This window comes from Danio rerio, chromosome 9 (assembly GCF_052040795.2).
Source record: "Danio rerio strain M-AB ecotype USA chromosome 9, GRCz13ab, whole genome shotgun sequence".
NCBI classification, from domain to species: Eukaryota; Metazoa; Chordata; class Actinopteri; order Cypriniformes; family Danionidae; genus Danio; species Danio rerio.
This window is the reverse complement of record NC_141029.1, coordinates 13296676-13312941: the sequence shown is the minus strand read 5'-3', so window position 1 is coordinate 13312941 and position 16266 is coordinate 13296676. Positions and strand designations below refer to the sequence as shown.

The 16266-nt window shown below is 42.4% G+C and overlaps 2 protein-coding genes across 4 annotated transcripts in view; both read left to right on the top strand.

Annotated features, from left to right (window-relative positions):
• LOC141376079 (uncharacterized) overlaps positions 1-16266 on the top strand; it is a 996984-nt gene that overhangs the window by 612663 nt on the left and 368055 nt on the right. The window lies entirely within an intron of this gene.
• myo10l3 (myosin X, like 3) overlaps positions 1-16266 on the top strand; it is a 157177-nt gene that overhangs the window by 69127 nt on the left and 71784 nt on the right. For all 3 annotated transcript variants that reach the window (XM_087267542.1, XM_087267541.1, XM_087267540.1), the window contains exons 11-15: positions 123-269; positions 368-468; positions 3727-3793; positions 12609-12701; positions 13042-13110. In XM_087267542.1, the coding sequence (XP_087123668.1) occupies positions 123-269; positions 368-468; positions 3727-3793; positions 12609-12701; positions 13042-13110 (477 nt within the window). The remainder of the gene's footprint in view (positions 1-122; positions 270-367; positions 469-3726; positions 3794-12608; positions 12702-13041; positions 13111-16266) is intronic.

Genomic DNA, 16266 nt, shown 5'->3' with positions numbered 1-16266 from the left:
ATTAGTGTTTCATAATGACCTCTTGAGACTTTTGCTTGTTGATGTTGTGGGTTTCAGTTGCACTGTTGGAGGCTAACTAAAGGAAAATATCTCTGGATTATTATGTTTCTTGCTTTCCAAAGGCAATTGATTCCCGGGATTCTGTGGCGATGGCATTGTATTCCCAGTGTTTTTCTTGGATCATCGCCCGAATCAACCAGAAAATCAAAGGAAAGGACAACTTCAAGTCCATTGGCATTTTGGATATCTTTGGCTTCGAGAACTTCGAGGTGGGGGATTTGTTAAGTATTGAGAGGCGAAAATGTTCCAGACAGACTGTCTGTCATTGGCATGTTGTCATGTTTTTATGACTTATTTCCCCCTCCAGGTGAACCGGTTCGAGCAGTTCAACATTAACTATGCCAACGAGAAGCTCCAGGAGTACTTCAACAAGCACATCTTCTCCCTGGAGCAGCTTGAATATAACAGGTGAGTCCTGTCAATGGCCCTGGTTAGCACAGATCCAGATATCTATCAGCGAAAAAAGCTGTATTTCTTAGATTTTAACTATGGATGCACTGATATGGAATGTTTGACAGAGACCAATAAGTCATGTATGCGCAAAAAATATGACTCTTGCTAGAGTTTTATTTTCAACCTGATTATAAAAGCAAAATACAAACAAATACAGTGGATAAATTAGAATTAATATAAGTTTTTTATTATTATTATCATCATTATTTTTTTTATTTAAAACCCTACCTGCAAAAAATAAGTAAAACTTCAAGACAGCAACTGAATCTTTTTTTCCCAAAAATGACTTGGGACTGCAAATTGCATGCAAAAATTCCTATACCGCTGACATTTTGTGCGTCTGTGCATATGTCATATCATGTGGATGGCACCAATCAAAAATTAAAACCTAAAATCTATTAAAATAATAGGCCAACAATGATTACATTACAAAAATAAGCATTTGCCTGCCAATACCAAAATGCCCGCTAACATATTGTGCAATGAGTTTAGCCTAAGCTCTAAAAACCAGCTTAGAGAGTTCTACACTGTCTTTCATCTTTCAGATTCTCAGATTCTTCAAAAACTCAGATTCTTAAGCAAAATAGAAGCAAGAACGGGTGTATGAATGCATTCTGGACAAATATTTGTGGCCTGTACCATCCTCACTTGTATATTAGTTCAACCAGGTAGTTTTTTAGCTCAATATGTTCAGTTTTACATATACCGAGAACCAGGTAAATAGGCAACTACATTTCAATGGGGGTCTAAGGTCTAAACATTTAATGGCCTTTTGTCAATTGTTCCTTACTTCATTCAAAGGGGCTATTGAATGCTTGATTCTGATTGGCTGATGAGCATTCTAAAGCATTCTGAGCATTCACTACGCTGGATGATTACAGTTATTTCACTGGCTAAAAAACAAAAATCAAAAGACTTTGGATGAGATGTGTAAAAACCTTTTCCAACTCACAGGAGCCATTTGAGGGCAAAATCATGACAAGTGTTTTGAAAATTAACATCTGAACTGTGTCTTTATGTGTTGTGTAGTATAAGTAGAATCTTCAGTTATATCCAGCTGGATGGCATGCCCGCAGTGTTGTTTTCCAAGCATTCACACGTGTGTCCTTGTACAGATTAGGTCCTCATAGTTTTATCATCCGGACATGAAATCGCTGCAGAAACCTGAAGCGTAGACACAGGCTAGACTGCAGACATGTAGCTTCGTGCTATCAGGTCACACAGAGAGCTCAGGTCACGACAGGGTGACATAGCACAGAATGTTATGCAGCACTGCACAAATGTCTTAGGCTACTGTTATTTTCTGCAACAACTAGGTGGGGGTGGGGGGGGTGGTCGCAATAAATATATACCTAGAAATACCTAGAAGTTTCTATAAATTATATATAACGTGGTTTTCTGTCATATTTTGTATGCTAAGGGTCTACAAGTAAATTTGTAATGCAATTATTACACCTGTGCAAGCGTGTCTCCCCTACTGCCAGTCATGGATCAGTCCACCAGCGAAATCAGGTGAAGATTTAGTTTTAAAATGTATTGTGAATTTATTTTAGTGTTGCCAGATATGACTTTTTTTCAGCCCATAAGCTGTCCAAAATACACCCAAACGCACAAAGATTTACTGTAGATTAATTTTTTTATTTTATTTTAATATATTTAAATTGAAATTAACCTAGTTACTTTGACTGTCAGGGTTTTAACCATACAGCAACTAACACATGCAGTAACATAACCACAAAATAACCGGATCACATCTAAACACTGCCTTCCTCTCACCCACACATTGCACTTATTGTTGAAATTACAACACCCATTTTAGTATGCTTTACTTTTAAAATGGGGTTGAAATTCGTTCCAATTGGTGTTCCTAAAATTATTTTGAACATAACTAGGTCAATCAGACAACGCTTCTATGTTGCGTAAAAACTGAACTACCCTGAGCCCCTAGTTCATTCATTCATTCATTCATTCATTCATATTCTTGTCGGCTTAGTCCTTTTATTAATCCTGAGGTTGCCACAGTGGAATGAACCACCAAATTATCCAGCAAGTTTTTACGCAGCGGATGCCCATCCAGCTGCAACCCATCTCTGGGAAACCCTGATCCAGTTACTATGACCCTTTATGTGAAGCTGCTTTAACACAATCTACATTGTAAAAGTGCTATACAAATAAAGCTGAATTGTATTGAATGTTTGTTCTTGCTGTCAATTGCAGAAAAAAATGATTGATAAGAATGTCATTATTAACCGATGTGAGTTTAACTGCAGGCGCTGCGTGATGCGCGTGCACATGGAGGGTGTCAGATTTGTCCAAGGAGTCAGATTTTGAAATGACTTTCCTTTACCTCCTCTTACGGGTGGGCCCACGCGGTTGATGCTATGCACTGGTCACTACTAACTGAATGGAGTACGCGCACACGATTATGTTTTGTTAAATAAGTTGCATATGAAGTTACGTTTTAAAACTACCCAAATTTTGTCAACCTGCCAATGCCATTTTTTTACCCACACAATCAAATTCAAAACCTCCCAGTTGGACGGGAAACCGCTCAATCTGGCAACACTGATTCATTCTGATATCAAATGTAAAGATTGAATTAAGATACAAATGAAGAGTGATAAAAGACTGCAAGCTACAAATAAAAGTAAAGTTAAAAATAAATATATATAAAAATACAAAGGGTGCATATTAGGACTGTTGGACCTCATGGCTGAAATTGCTTAGGGCAGTAACAAATTACTGTAATTGAGTAAACTTTCTTAGGAATTGTGCTTCACTAAGTAATTTGTAAAGATTGTACTTTTAAATGTGTTTGAGAAGTGAGGAATGACTGATTTAAAACTTTTTTTGGGGGTTACAATAGTGGTCTAAGACTGTACATGACGGTGATGTACGGGACATGGGCTGTCCTGGGCTCCCTCTTTTAGTCTACAGTGATGAAGAGATGGCTGATGAACGAAGGCCAAGGGTTTCTCTGCCTGTTCTTGCTGTAGTGGCTATGAAGGCAGTCTGCCAGATGTGTGAATGGCTCTCCTCTTTCCCACACAGTTGTGTTCTTGTGTCGAAATGTGATTGCTGAGGGGGGTCAGCAGAGCCCGGTCACAGCTCATTTCATCACATGAACCCTGAAGATAATACCACCTTTGTGTACTTGTGCTGTTGTGATGTGTGTATCTGTTGCTCAAGAGCTTCTCTTGTGTCTCCGTTCAGGGAGGGAATCCACTGGGAAGCCATCGACTGGATGGACAACGCAGAGTGTTTGGATCTCATCGAAAAGGTGGACTTTCGACCTTTAATCAACATCCCACAATGCTCATAGAAATGATTTCAGTTGCTGGTCACTTTAAGCATATGAAAAATTCTATCATCTACTAAAGTAGTCAGTGGATTTTCAGAAACATTGAACAAAGCTGTAAAAAATAGCTCATAATTAAAATAATTTGCATAATTTCAACTATAAATGTACATATTGTACACTACTGATGACCTTTCTTTTCAAATTAAAATATAAAATATATCTGCTTTTGATTAAAGGGTAATTGGTTAAGGAGCCAACTTTTTAGATTTGTTAATATTTAATTTAGACAACACAATAACAAAGTTTTAGAAGTCCCGAAGAGTTCTAGAAACTAGTATGTTTTCTAAAAAGTAAAAGTTGTTATTTTGACAAAAACAATTTGGAAGAAATGTTATAGACTTTTATAGAATAAAACATATTACTATTTGACCTAAATCCATACAAATGAAGTTTCATATAATCTTGACAAAATATAATAAATAATAAATAAATAAATAAATATATAAATAATCTTGACAAAATATTTCAGAATGCACAAAATATAAACATGCAACTTATTTTACTGATAATAATATTGAGCAGCAAATCCGAATTTGTTTTCTGAACTGTCATGTGGCACTAACAACAAACAATACAATTTTAAATTGTCGAAATATTTTACAATATTTTTGTTTTATTTCTCACAGATGTAGTCTAATAAGTATTTGAGACTAAAATAAAAGATTGTTTTTAAATGTACACACCAAAACATTTGAACAGCAGTGTTTATATCTAGTAGGGATGTGACAACATCTCAGAAACACCAAAAATTACAATCATTTTTTTTTATTATTCATTTTGTGGAAAGTAGTTTGATTTCTCATGTGAAGTCAGTCGAGTTTATAGCTGAATATTGTGCAGTGTTTGTATTTCCTTTACGGCGTATAATTTATTCAAATAGAAATAAAATACCATTATTTTTTTTTTTTTTAAAAAAGCACCTAAATAGTTTTGCATTTTGTGATTTTTTTTTTTTCCAGTTGAAAAAAAATCTATTTTCCATTCATATATTAACAAATATTTTGCAGTATTTGAATGTCCTTTACTGCATAGAATTCATTAAAATATAGGTAAAAGAACATTCATTATAAACATTCATTATAATAATGAAAAAAAATACAAAATGCAAAACTATTAAAAATACATAGTTTTGCATTTTGTAATTTTTTTCCAGTTGAACAAAAGACATATTCCAGCAATAAAGATTTCTTTTTTTGTGATTAATTTTTTATTGAACAGTTGAAAATATTCTTGCATACAGAGTTACAGACAAAGATAGCAACCAACTTCATTTTTCTATTATTACCCCACCCTACCCACCCCTGGTAAAATAATAATTAACAAAAAAGAAAAGAAATCAGAGCAAAAAAACTAACTAAATAAAATAAAATATAAAAATTGGGTAGAATAAATAAATAAAGAAATACGTAAATAAATAAATTAACCTCTGCATTTAACTTCTTACAAGAACACTTTTAACAAGGGTAGATACATTGGACTTTTACACATGAATAGAATACAAAGAAAAAATTCACAATAGCAAATCTTTTATCTTAGTTATTGCACATATCCATGAAGTATTAGTTTTTGTAGAAGTGCCATGCATCCTTGCCACAGACAGTTCCATCTTTGTGATGTCCAATATTTACATCCAGTGTTTCCGGTCCAGGGAGTGTGGAGGCTGCCAATGTAAAGCTAACATTTTTTAGCTGCTGTTAAAGTTGAAAATATATATATTTTTGAAATAAAAAAAAGTCAAAGGAGGAATCATCATTTAAAAGGAAAAGCTTAAGGCAACCAATAAAGATTTCTTTAAAAATTGTGTAAAAATCTTATCTCGTCTCGTTCTTGTGAACCCAATCTTGGGTCTTGTCTAGTCTCGCAGAGTAGGCATCTCATCACACTCCTATCTAAAAGCTCTTAAAAGTATTGCATTGTAATGGTTTTGTACAAACAACTGCTAAACATCACAGCAAAGTGGGTTCCCCTTCGGTTGGGGAACTTCAGTGCCATGAATGGGAGGATTCGGATCAGAAGCCGCTTATCTGGAGAGTATTGAACGGGCCAATGAATGAAATTAATTGGCAGCGTAAGCTTGCGCAGGTGTGCGACATCTGCAATTATCTCAGCATATAAGCACACCTGAAGCCAGCAGACGCCATCCTTTTCGCTTCAGATCCTTTCTGAGTGAGTCGATGAGGGTTCCTCTTGCTGATCAGCACTTCAGAGCGAACGAGTGTGTCTCCCGGTCCAGAGTGGGTCTTCGCGGTGGCAGACGGTCGAGCTGGGTTACTCCCTTGCCTGCGGTTCTTTGGGTCCGGTCCTCCAGAGCGGTGCGTATAGTTGCAACTTTCCTAAAAGAGCAACACAGTCGTGCAGCACGTCCTTTTCAGGATGGCGCTCCGACTGTGCGTTTCTGGATGCGGGGGTTTCCTGTCTCCGGATGATGGACACGATCACTGCATTGCATGTTTGGGGGTCCAGCATGTTAATGCGGTGCTCGCGGGCGGTTCATGTCGTCATTGCGATGCCATGACCGTTGCACAGCTAAGATCGCGGCTAACTTTCGCAAGAGAGCGAGCCACCCCAGTTGCCTCCTGTTCTAAAAAAGCAGCGGGCGCTCGGGCAGATCTGAGGGTTTCAGCGGGAGCTAATCCGCCGCCCACGGGCTCGCGGACCTCTCGCTCCTCACGGCGCTCCATCCAAGCTTCGGGTGGTGAGAGTGATCCGTCTAACCAGATGGTAGCTCTCACACTCGCTGACACCGGAGATCAGATGTCCTCCGCGGCATCGGAGGGTGGGCTTTCACTGTCCGACGAAGATCCGGACCCGCTCGCCCCCTCCGGGCAGGTGAGCGCTGTCAAATCGGATCCTGAAGCGGACATGTTAGCCGTGCTTTCCCGGGCTGCTTCGGCCGTGGGGTTGGAGATGGTTTATCCCCCAGCTCCGCGGACGGACCGACTAGATGGGTGCTACGTAGAGGACCAGAAGGCGAAGCCTTCGAAGCCTCTCGTCCCCTTCTTCCCGGAAGTGCACAGTAGGCTCACGCAGTCCTGGAGGGCACCTTTCTCTGCCCGTGCTGCGAGTGCCTCCGCCCTCACCGCCCTTGACGGCGGAGCTGCCAGGGGGTATGAGGCGATCCCGTCAGTGGAGCGCGCTATCGCGGTCAATCTTTGTCCGCGCGGCGCCTCTACGTGGCGGGGTTTGCCCCGCCTCCCGTCCAAAGCCTGTAGGTTGTCTGCCTCCCTCGGAGCCAGAGCTTATAAGGCTGCGGGCCAGGCTGCTTCTGCTTTGCACGCGATGGCCACCTACCAGCGCTACCAAGCGCAGGCGCTGGCCGAGCTGCACGAGGGCGGGTCCAACCCAAGCTTATTACATGAGCTGCGCACCGCGACCGACTATGCTCTTCGGACTACTAAGTCCGCCGCGTGTGCGCTGGGGAGGACGATGTCCACACTTGTGGTTCAGGAACGCCACCTCTGGCTAAACCTGGCCGATATGCGCGACGTTGACAAAGTTCGCTTTCTTGACTCGCCCATATCCCAGGCTGGCCTGTTCGGCGACACCGTCGGTGAATTCACCCAGGAATTCAAGGCAGTGAAAGAGCAGTCGGATGCGATGGGCAATGTCATCTATCGGCGTGGCCGTAAGCCCGCTCCGCCCGCCGAGCCATCCACCTCCGCTGTTCCTCGCCGAGGGCGCCCGCCAACGAGTGCTGCCCCGCCCCCGCCTGCGCCTCCGGCCAAGCGGGCGCGGCGTTCACCTCGAAAGCAGGCAGCCCCTCCTGCCCAGGGCGCCGTTAAGTCCGGTAAACGGACCGCGAAGCGTCCCTGAGACAGGCCATCCGGAGAAGAGGAAACTTGCTCTTTCCCCGCTGGAGGGCGGGGCCCCGATAACAACGGTACTTTTCAGTGCCACCAAAACATCAGTAAAAGAGCACTTTTTCCCTTCCCCGGATGTGACTGCACGAGTTCTGCCAGTCCAGGACGCGCTGCCTTCCGGCTCGCAGACTCTACGTGCTTCGCCAGTGGCTCACGAGCGCTGGGGGGACGGTCTCCCTTCCCTCAGCCCTCCAGCCCCCTCTCCGGAGTCAGGGTGCGGAGCCAGAGCGAATCGCTCTCCTCCAGCTTTTCCGCGGGACCCTCGTGCTTCCCGGATCAGCACACCCACTCCGCGCTGCCCCACCGCTGGTACGTCAGCGATTGTAGCGATGACTCCATTAGCGAGGGCTCTGCCTGCCTGGTTAGCGCGGGCCAGCCCCTCGCGGTGGCTCATACGCACAATCAGACTCGGTTACGCGATTCAGTTCGCGAAACGGCCCCCCAAGTTTACGGGCGTGTATTTCTCCAGGGTCAACCCCCTGTCCGCCCCTGTCTTGCGAGAGGAGATTGCTGCCCTCCTGGCGAAGGGTGCAATCGAGCCGGTTCCTCCAGCCGAGATGGAGAGTGGGTTTTACAGCCCATACTTCATCGTACCCAAAAAGAGCGGTGGGTCACGGCCAATCCTAGATCTGCGCGTTTTGAACCGCTGTCTGCACAAGCTGCCGTTCAGAATGCTCACGCAGAGGCGCATTCTCCAATGCGTTCGTCCTCGGGATTGGTTTGCAGCCATAGACCTGAAGGACGCGTATTTCCATGTCTCCATTCTTCCACGCCACCGCCAATTTCTGCGGTTTGCGTTCGAGGGTCGAGCGTGGCAGTACAAGGTCCTCCCCTTCGGGCTCTCTCTGTCTCCGCGGGTCTTCACCAAACTCGCGGAGGGTGCCCTAGCGCCCCTTCGGCTCGCGGGCATTCGCATACTCAGTTATCTCGACGACTGGCTGATTTTAGCCCACTCGCGGGAGCAATTGATTATGCACAGGGACGAGGTGCTTCGGCATCTCCGCCTACTGGGGCTTCAGGTCAACCGAGAAAAGAGCAAACTCGCCCCCGTGCAGAGGATTTCTTTTCTCGGGATGGAGCTGGACTCGATCACCATGGTAGCGCACCTCTCCGAGGAACGCGCTCGCCTGTTGCTGAACTGTCTGAGGGAGCTCGACAGCAAACTAGTGGTCCCACTGAAGTTCTTTCAGAGGCTCCTGGGGCATATGGCATCCGCAGCCGCCGTCACGCCGCTCGGGTTGCTCCATATGAGACCACTTCAGCACTGGCTTCACGATCGGGTCCCCAGACGCGCATGGCACGCGGGCACACACCGGGTCTCGGTTACTGCGCTGTGTCGCCGCGCCCTCAGCCCTTGGAACGACCCCTCGTTCCTACAGGCCGGTGTGCCTCTAGGACAGGCGTCCAGCCATGTTGTTGTTTCAACAGACGCTTCCAACACGGGTTGGGGGGCCGTGTGTCGCGGGCATGCGGCTGCGGGCCTCTGGAAGGGTGCCCAGCTGCATTGGCATATCAATCGCCTAGAGCTGTTGGCAGTGTTCCTCGCTCTCCACCGCTTTTTACCGGTGCTGGAGCGGCAACACGTGCTGGTCAGGACGGACAGTACGGCGGCGGCGGCGTATATCAACCGCATGGGGGGTATGCGCTCTCGCCGCATGTCTCAGCTCGCCCGCCGTCTGCTCCTCTGGAGTCACCCGCGGCTGAAATCGCTGCGCGCCATTCACGTCCCAGGCACGCTCAATCGTGCAGCCGATGCGCTCTCACGACAGCTGTTACGCCCTGGAGAATGGAGACTCCACCCCGAGTCTGTTCAGCTGATATGGGCGCGATTCGGGGAGGCCCAGATCGATCTGTTTGCTTCCCCCGAGAACGCTCACTGCCAGTTGTTTTTTTCCTTGACCGAGGGCTCTCTCGGCACGGATGCACTGGCCCACAGCTGGCCTCGGGGCATGCGCAAGTATGCGTTTCCCCCAGTGAGCCTGCTCGCGCAGTTTCTGTGCAAGGTCAGGGAGGACGAGGAACAGGTTCTGCTAGTTGCGCCCCTTTGGCCCAACCGGACCTGGATATCAGAGCTCTCACTCCTCGCGACGGCCCTTCCCTGGCGGATCCCTTTGAGAGAGGACCTACTCTCTCAGGGACAGGGCACCATCTGGCACCCTCGCCCCGATCTTTGGAACCTCCACGTGTGGTCCCTAGACGCGAGGAAGACTTAGGTAACCTACCGACTGCGGTGGTTAATACCATCACTCAGGCTAGAGCCCCCTCCACGAGGCGCGCCTACGCCCTGAAGTGGAGTCTATTCACTGAATGGTGCGTCTCTCGCAGAGAAGACCCCCGAAATTGCCAGATTAGTGTTGTGCTCTCTTTTCTTTAAGAGAAGTTGGAAAGCAGGCTGTCGCCCTCCACTCTCAAGGTTTACGTGGCCGCCATCTCCGCTTATCATAGCGCGGTAGCTGGCGGCACCGTGGGAAAGCATAACCTGGTCATCCAGTTCCTTAGGGGTGCTAGGCGAATTAATCCATCTCGCCCCCCTCTCATGCCCTCTTGGGATCTCGCCCTCGTTCTCACGAGTCTGCGATCCGATCCCTTTGAGCCACTCGAATCAGTATCTCTAAGATTTCTGTCCCTGAAGACAGCTCTGCTGGTTGCGTTGGCCTCCATCAAGAGGGTCGGGGACCTGGAGGCATTTTCGGTCAGTGACTCGTGCCTGGAATTCGGGCCGGATTACTCTCACGTTATCCTGAGACCCCGCCCCGGTTATGTGCCCAAGGTTCCTACCACCCCCTTTAGAGATTAGGTAGTGAACCTGCAAGCGCTGCCCCCGGAGGAGGCAGACCCAGCCCTTTCTTTACTTTGTCCAGTTCGCGCTCTGCGCATTTATGTGGACCGTACTCAGAATTTTAGATCATCTGAGCAGCTCTTTGTCTGTCGGCAGCAGGGAAGTGCCGTATCGAAACAAAGATTATCCCACTGGATTGTGGATGCCATTTCACTCGCTTATTCGAGTCGAGGTCAGCCGTGTCCCCCGGGAGTACGTGCACACTCCACTCGGAGCGTTGCATCCTCTTGGGCGCGTGCACGCGGCGCCTCTCTAACAGACATCTGTAGAGCTGCGGGCTGGGCGACACCCAACACATTTGCAAGGTTTTACAATCTGCGAGTGGAGCCGGTTTCCTCAAGGGTATTAGGTAACCCTTTGGTGATTGAGGAGACAACTCGGTAGGGTGTTGAAACACGCTTGCTGCGCCATTCTCCCTAACACGGAGGTACGTGCGCCTTTTTTATCTGTCAGTAAAGTTCCCCTGCAGATTCAGTCAGGTGAGCCCTGCAGATTCCTCCGTGGCCCCCAGCACTGACTCAGCGGAGGAGTCACTTGCTGGCCCACTATGTTGTAGGTCTGCCCGCTGGTCAGCCCGCGTTTTGGGTATAGGTGCCTGCTATGCGTGATCCCCACTAGGCGATCCCATATGCTTATTCCGCCACGGTTAAGTCCCCCCCCTGGGCGGACCCGTGTCTTCCCTCTCCGCTAACCACTCTTTGCTATGCGTACTCCCCCTTTTTAGGGCTAGTCCATAGGTAAATTCTGCCATCTATCCCCCCCTTGGGTAACGGATGGCCTCCGCAGCGTCCTCCCTATCGGGATTGCACGCTTCCCAACGTACTGTCGTATTTCCTAGAATTATCTAGATGCTCACGACTTCCCAAAAAATATATCTAAATCCGTAAAACTTCTGTTGAAGTAGGATAAATTAGGGCCAGGGACACGTTGGAGGACCGCGCCCCCCATGATGTGGGTGCGTCACGCTTGCTTGACTATCTCCTCATCGGGGGTGTTGGTAAGGTGCAGTCATTATGGCGCTTTCCATATTCTCCCATTCATGGCACTGAAGTTCCCCAACCGAAGGGGAACGTTCGAGGTTACAGAAGTAACCCTTCGTTCCCCGAGGAGGGGAACGGAAGTGCCATATTCCGTCGCCATAATGACTGTCCCTTAGCTGTTTGAAAGTCTCTTCAGCTTAAAAGGATGGCGTCTGCTGGCTTCAGGTGTGCTTATATGCTGAGATAATTGCAGATGTCGCACACCTGCGCAAGCTTACGCTGCCAATTAATTTCATTCATTGGCCCGTTCAATACTCTCCAGATAAGCGGCTTCTGATCCGAATCCTCCCATTCATGGCACTTCCGTTCCCCTCCTCGGGGAACGAAGGGTTACTTCTGTAACCTCGAACGTTCTCCTATATAAAAATCTACCAAATCATATATTTTTTCCATTTCACATGTCACTGAAAGTACCGTGCGGCGAGTTATTATCTCAAATGACTGCAGTGATTAAATGCATCATAAATTAAATCCTCTTCCTGCATTCTCACTGAGAAAGAACACCTTGAAATAACCCTTACCTTATCTGACAAAAATGATTTCATGACAAAACAAGTACATTTGTGTATAATCTAAGATGCAGTATTTGTAACTGTTACTATTGCCCACTTTTAACCCTTTATATAGCATTCTGGAGTGTTTCTTGTGGATATTACTAAGCATTTAAACTAAAAAATATTATATTGCACTAATGTCAATGATGATATCATATATGGTCCTTCATCTGATTATAATTAAAGGGACAGTACACTCAAAAACAAACAAATATTTATTTACACAACCTCCACAAAAGAAGATATTTGAAAGTATGAATGCTGAAAACCAGTGGCTACTAACGTCCTCCTGACATTTCAGTGGTCAAGGTTTTCCAGTATCCTTCCAAATTTCTTCTTTCGTATCCTTAACTACTCTCAATGATCATTAATATTTGCGCAGTGGATATAGTGGAGACCCAGAGGAAGCGTGTGCTCAATTCAGTGTGCTCTTTTCCTCAGAAACTGGGCATGTTGGCTCTTATCAATGAAGAGAGTCGATTCCCTAAAGGCACGGACTACACCCTGCTGGAGAAGCTCCACAGCCGGCACGCCGTAAGTCGTCCTTTTCAAAACACTTTCTTTTTCAGATCACAGAGAGTTAATTCTTCTTCAAACTCGCTGATAAAGCCCAGCGCTGAGCCAGTGGGCACCACCCAGTCACACTCCCACAGCCTCTCACACGCACAGGCACAATACAGTAACATGAGCAGGCTTTTCCTCAGGCCGCACAAACATTGAGTGTGTCCTCGGAAAACCTGCATACTGTACAGACTCACTGACTAAAGCACCTGTGTTTGAGTGTGAGTGTGTGTGTGTGTGTATGTGTATTTGCACTTGCTGCTGATTATGATCTGAGTGAAATTGTTGTGTGTGTTTTTTTTATTCTCTGCAGACTAATCCATATTACGTGAAACCCAGAGTGGCAGATCACCAGTTTGGTATTAAACATTATGCGGGAGAGGTAATTATATCAACATGTACTGTTGTTTTAGTGTTGGAGATGATCTGTAGTGTTATGGTATTTGGGTCAATGATGAATGTTTTTTTCTTAGTGTTTTTACATGACAATAATGACAATAATTATGCATTTTGACAAGGATTTATAGAAAAACACACTGTTAACCATTTTTGTAATTTACACAGTATTTAACTGTACTATGAACTGTTTATACTGTAGTTTAGTATTTTACTGTATATTTTAAAGTTGCATAGTGAAAATTACTGTATATTTTAAAGTAAAGATATACAGTACATAAAAATCTGTAAATTGATATACAGCAAGATAAATGGTGCTGGGAATGTAAATGCAGAATTTTAGCCATCCCATTAAAATCACATTCAGTGTTTCAATAGTTAGCATATCTTGTCAGGCAAATTTAGTTAAAGAATAATTTGACACACAAAATTTGTTTCTTTTGTGTGTTGAACACAAAAAAAGATATTTTAAAGAAAACTGGAACCCTGGAAACATTGACTGTTACAGTATTTGTTTTTCTTACTGTGGATGACAGGAGTTTCTTCAAAATATCTTCTTTTGTGTTCAACAGTAAAAGAAGAAAAAAAAGGTTTATAATAGTAAATAGTAAATACCTTTTCCTTGTGAGAATCACACTGTGTGATATTATTTAGTCATCAATGTAAATGCTTTGCTGCTCTTCTTCAAACCACTAGTTTTGTCAATTTGTCGGCAATATATATATATTTTTTCATTTTCATTCATTCACTTTTATATTATTTAATGAATATATACACGACCGGTCAAAAGTTTGGTATGATTTTTAAACATTTTAAAATAAGACTGTCCAGCTAACCAAGGCTGCATTTATTTAATCAAAATTACAGTAAAAGTTGTAAAATTGTGGAATGTTATTGCACTATATAATAACTTTTATTATAACTGTTATTATAACTGTGCTTTAATAATAATAATAATAATAATTATTATTATTATTATTATTATTATTATTATTATTATTATTATTGTTATTATTATTATTATTATTATTATTATTATTATTGTTGTTGTTGTTATTGTTATTATTATTATTATTATTATTATTATTATTATTATTATTATTATTATTATTATTATTTAATAACAATATTTTTAATAAAACATTTTTAAAAATATTTTACAATTTTACAGTTTTTTACATTTAATAAATGCCACCTTGATTAACAGAATAACTTTCTTTAAAAAAAAAAATACATGAAAAAAAACAACAACAACCTGGTCCTAAACATTAACATACACTACAAATACATCATCTGAATGATGATGGATAATAATTTCACCCATATTTTGATATTTTAATGACACAAAAGTTATTTGAAACAGAAAATCCAAATCACATTTAAAATGCTTTCTGTAAATGTTCAATTTATATTTGATATACCCTTGTGGCTAATTCTGGCTCATTTACAGTTCTACTGTTTATTAATGAGCATTGTCCCTGTTAAATAAAATAACTTAAAAAAAAAATGTAGGTACTATAATGATATTGTCTTCGATCCATTTACAGCATGTCCACAGGGTTTTGAAATGTCGTAAATTCTCAAAACTAAATTTTAGACCTTAGAAAGTCTTATTTTTTAATTTAAATTCTTATTTATTTTTTTAATAAAGTGTTTATTCTTTTAATCAATATAGTTTAGTTATCTTTCTTATAATAACATTCGCTCAAAAGTTTTGCATTTATTTATGGTGAGGAGACTGAGCTGAAGAGACAGTTTTGCGTATATTTAGATTAAAAAAAAATAAATTTATGCTGAAAAATGCATCTATGACACCAGAGTTTTCTTGTTTTGATACATTATTTAAAAAAAGTGGCTGAGAAATAATTAAATTAGAATTTAGTAAAATGTTTTCCTTTTCCTTTATAAAAAAAATCCTTAAAGTGTTTATCTTCAGACAAATCTTAAATTTTATTAACAATGGTCTTAAAATTTGACTTAATATATAATCTAAAATCTTTAGTACTTTTAAATAATCTTAGCAGCTCCATAGGCAAGAAATTTCCCACATGAGAGAAACAAAACTTTTTTTTTTTCTTAGAATTTAAAGACTCTCTAACCAGGTATACAGAAGAAAATCACAGTGTGTAGAAATAAGTCTTGTTTTACAGTTTTGGTTTTGTGGTGCATTATTTGTGAGGTTGGAACGATTTTATGAGGTCTACTAAAAGTTCTAGTACAGTTTAAATGCATTTAATTGACATCAGAGGCTCCTAAGAGACTCCAAACACACACACATGCACGCATCCGCACATATACACACACAGGGAGAGAAAGAGAGAGAGATAAAGAAATACATTAATATGTATTTTATGGGGACTCTTTATAGATCTTCAATGCTTTTCATTTATGCCTTTTGGTTTCTAGGTACACAGGAACCGTTATTATTATTGTCCTTATTAACCATTTTTTTTACATTGTGATACCAATAACATTTTACACAATTCTATAAACCATGAATGCCAATAACACACACTCTAAGGTGTGACACAGACTCTGCTTTACAGTAACATTACAATACTTTGTTTACAAAAGTACTTTGTTCCCTGTAAAAATAAATATCTGATTCAACATTAGTCACATGGCCTCAGGTAATGCTAATTAGCATTAGCATTATAGCAGAATGCTAAATTCGAAATATTACAATAGAAAAAAAAAACGCAAGCTTGATTTATTGATTGAAACTTTTAGATTGAGGAATTTGGATTGGCTCAGAAAAAATATTGCCAGTTATTTTTTAAGATTAAACAAGTTATGCACAATCAAATGGATCAATACAAACAGTAAACCCAGTTAAACACACTCGTCAGCCAATCAAATTTCAGAGCCAGTTGATCACTTCAAACATAAAATGTGCATTAAAAGTTTACAGTAGTTCTTTCAAAAAAGAAACTTTACTCACCCTCAAGTGGTTCCAAACCTTCATGCATTTCTCTTTTTTTGAACAACATCAGCAAAAAAAGATATTTTGAAGAATGTTAGAAACCGGTAGCCATTGTCTTCCACAGGTAAAACAGATACAATGAAAGTCTGCAGGATTTCAGCTTTCTTCAAAATAGCTTCTTTTCTGTTCAAAGGAAAGAAATTCAAACAGGTTTGAAGC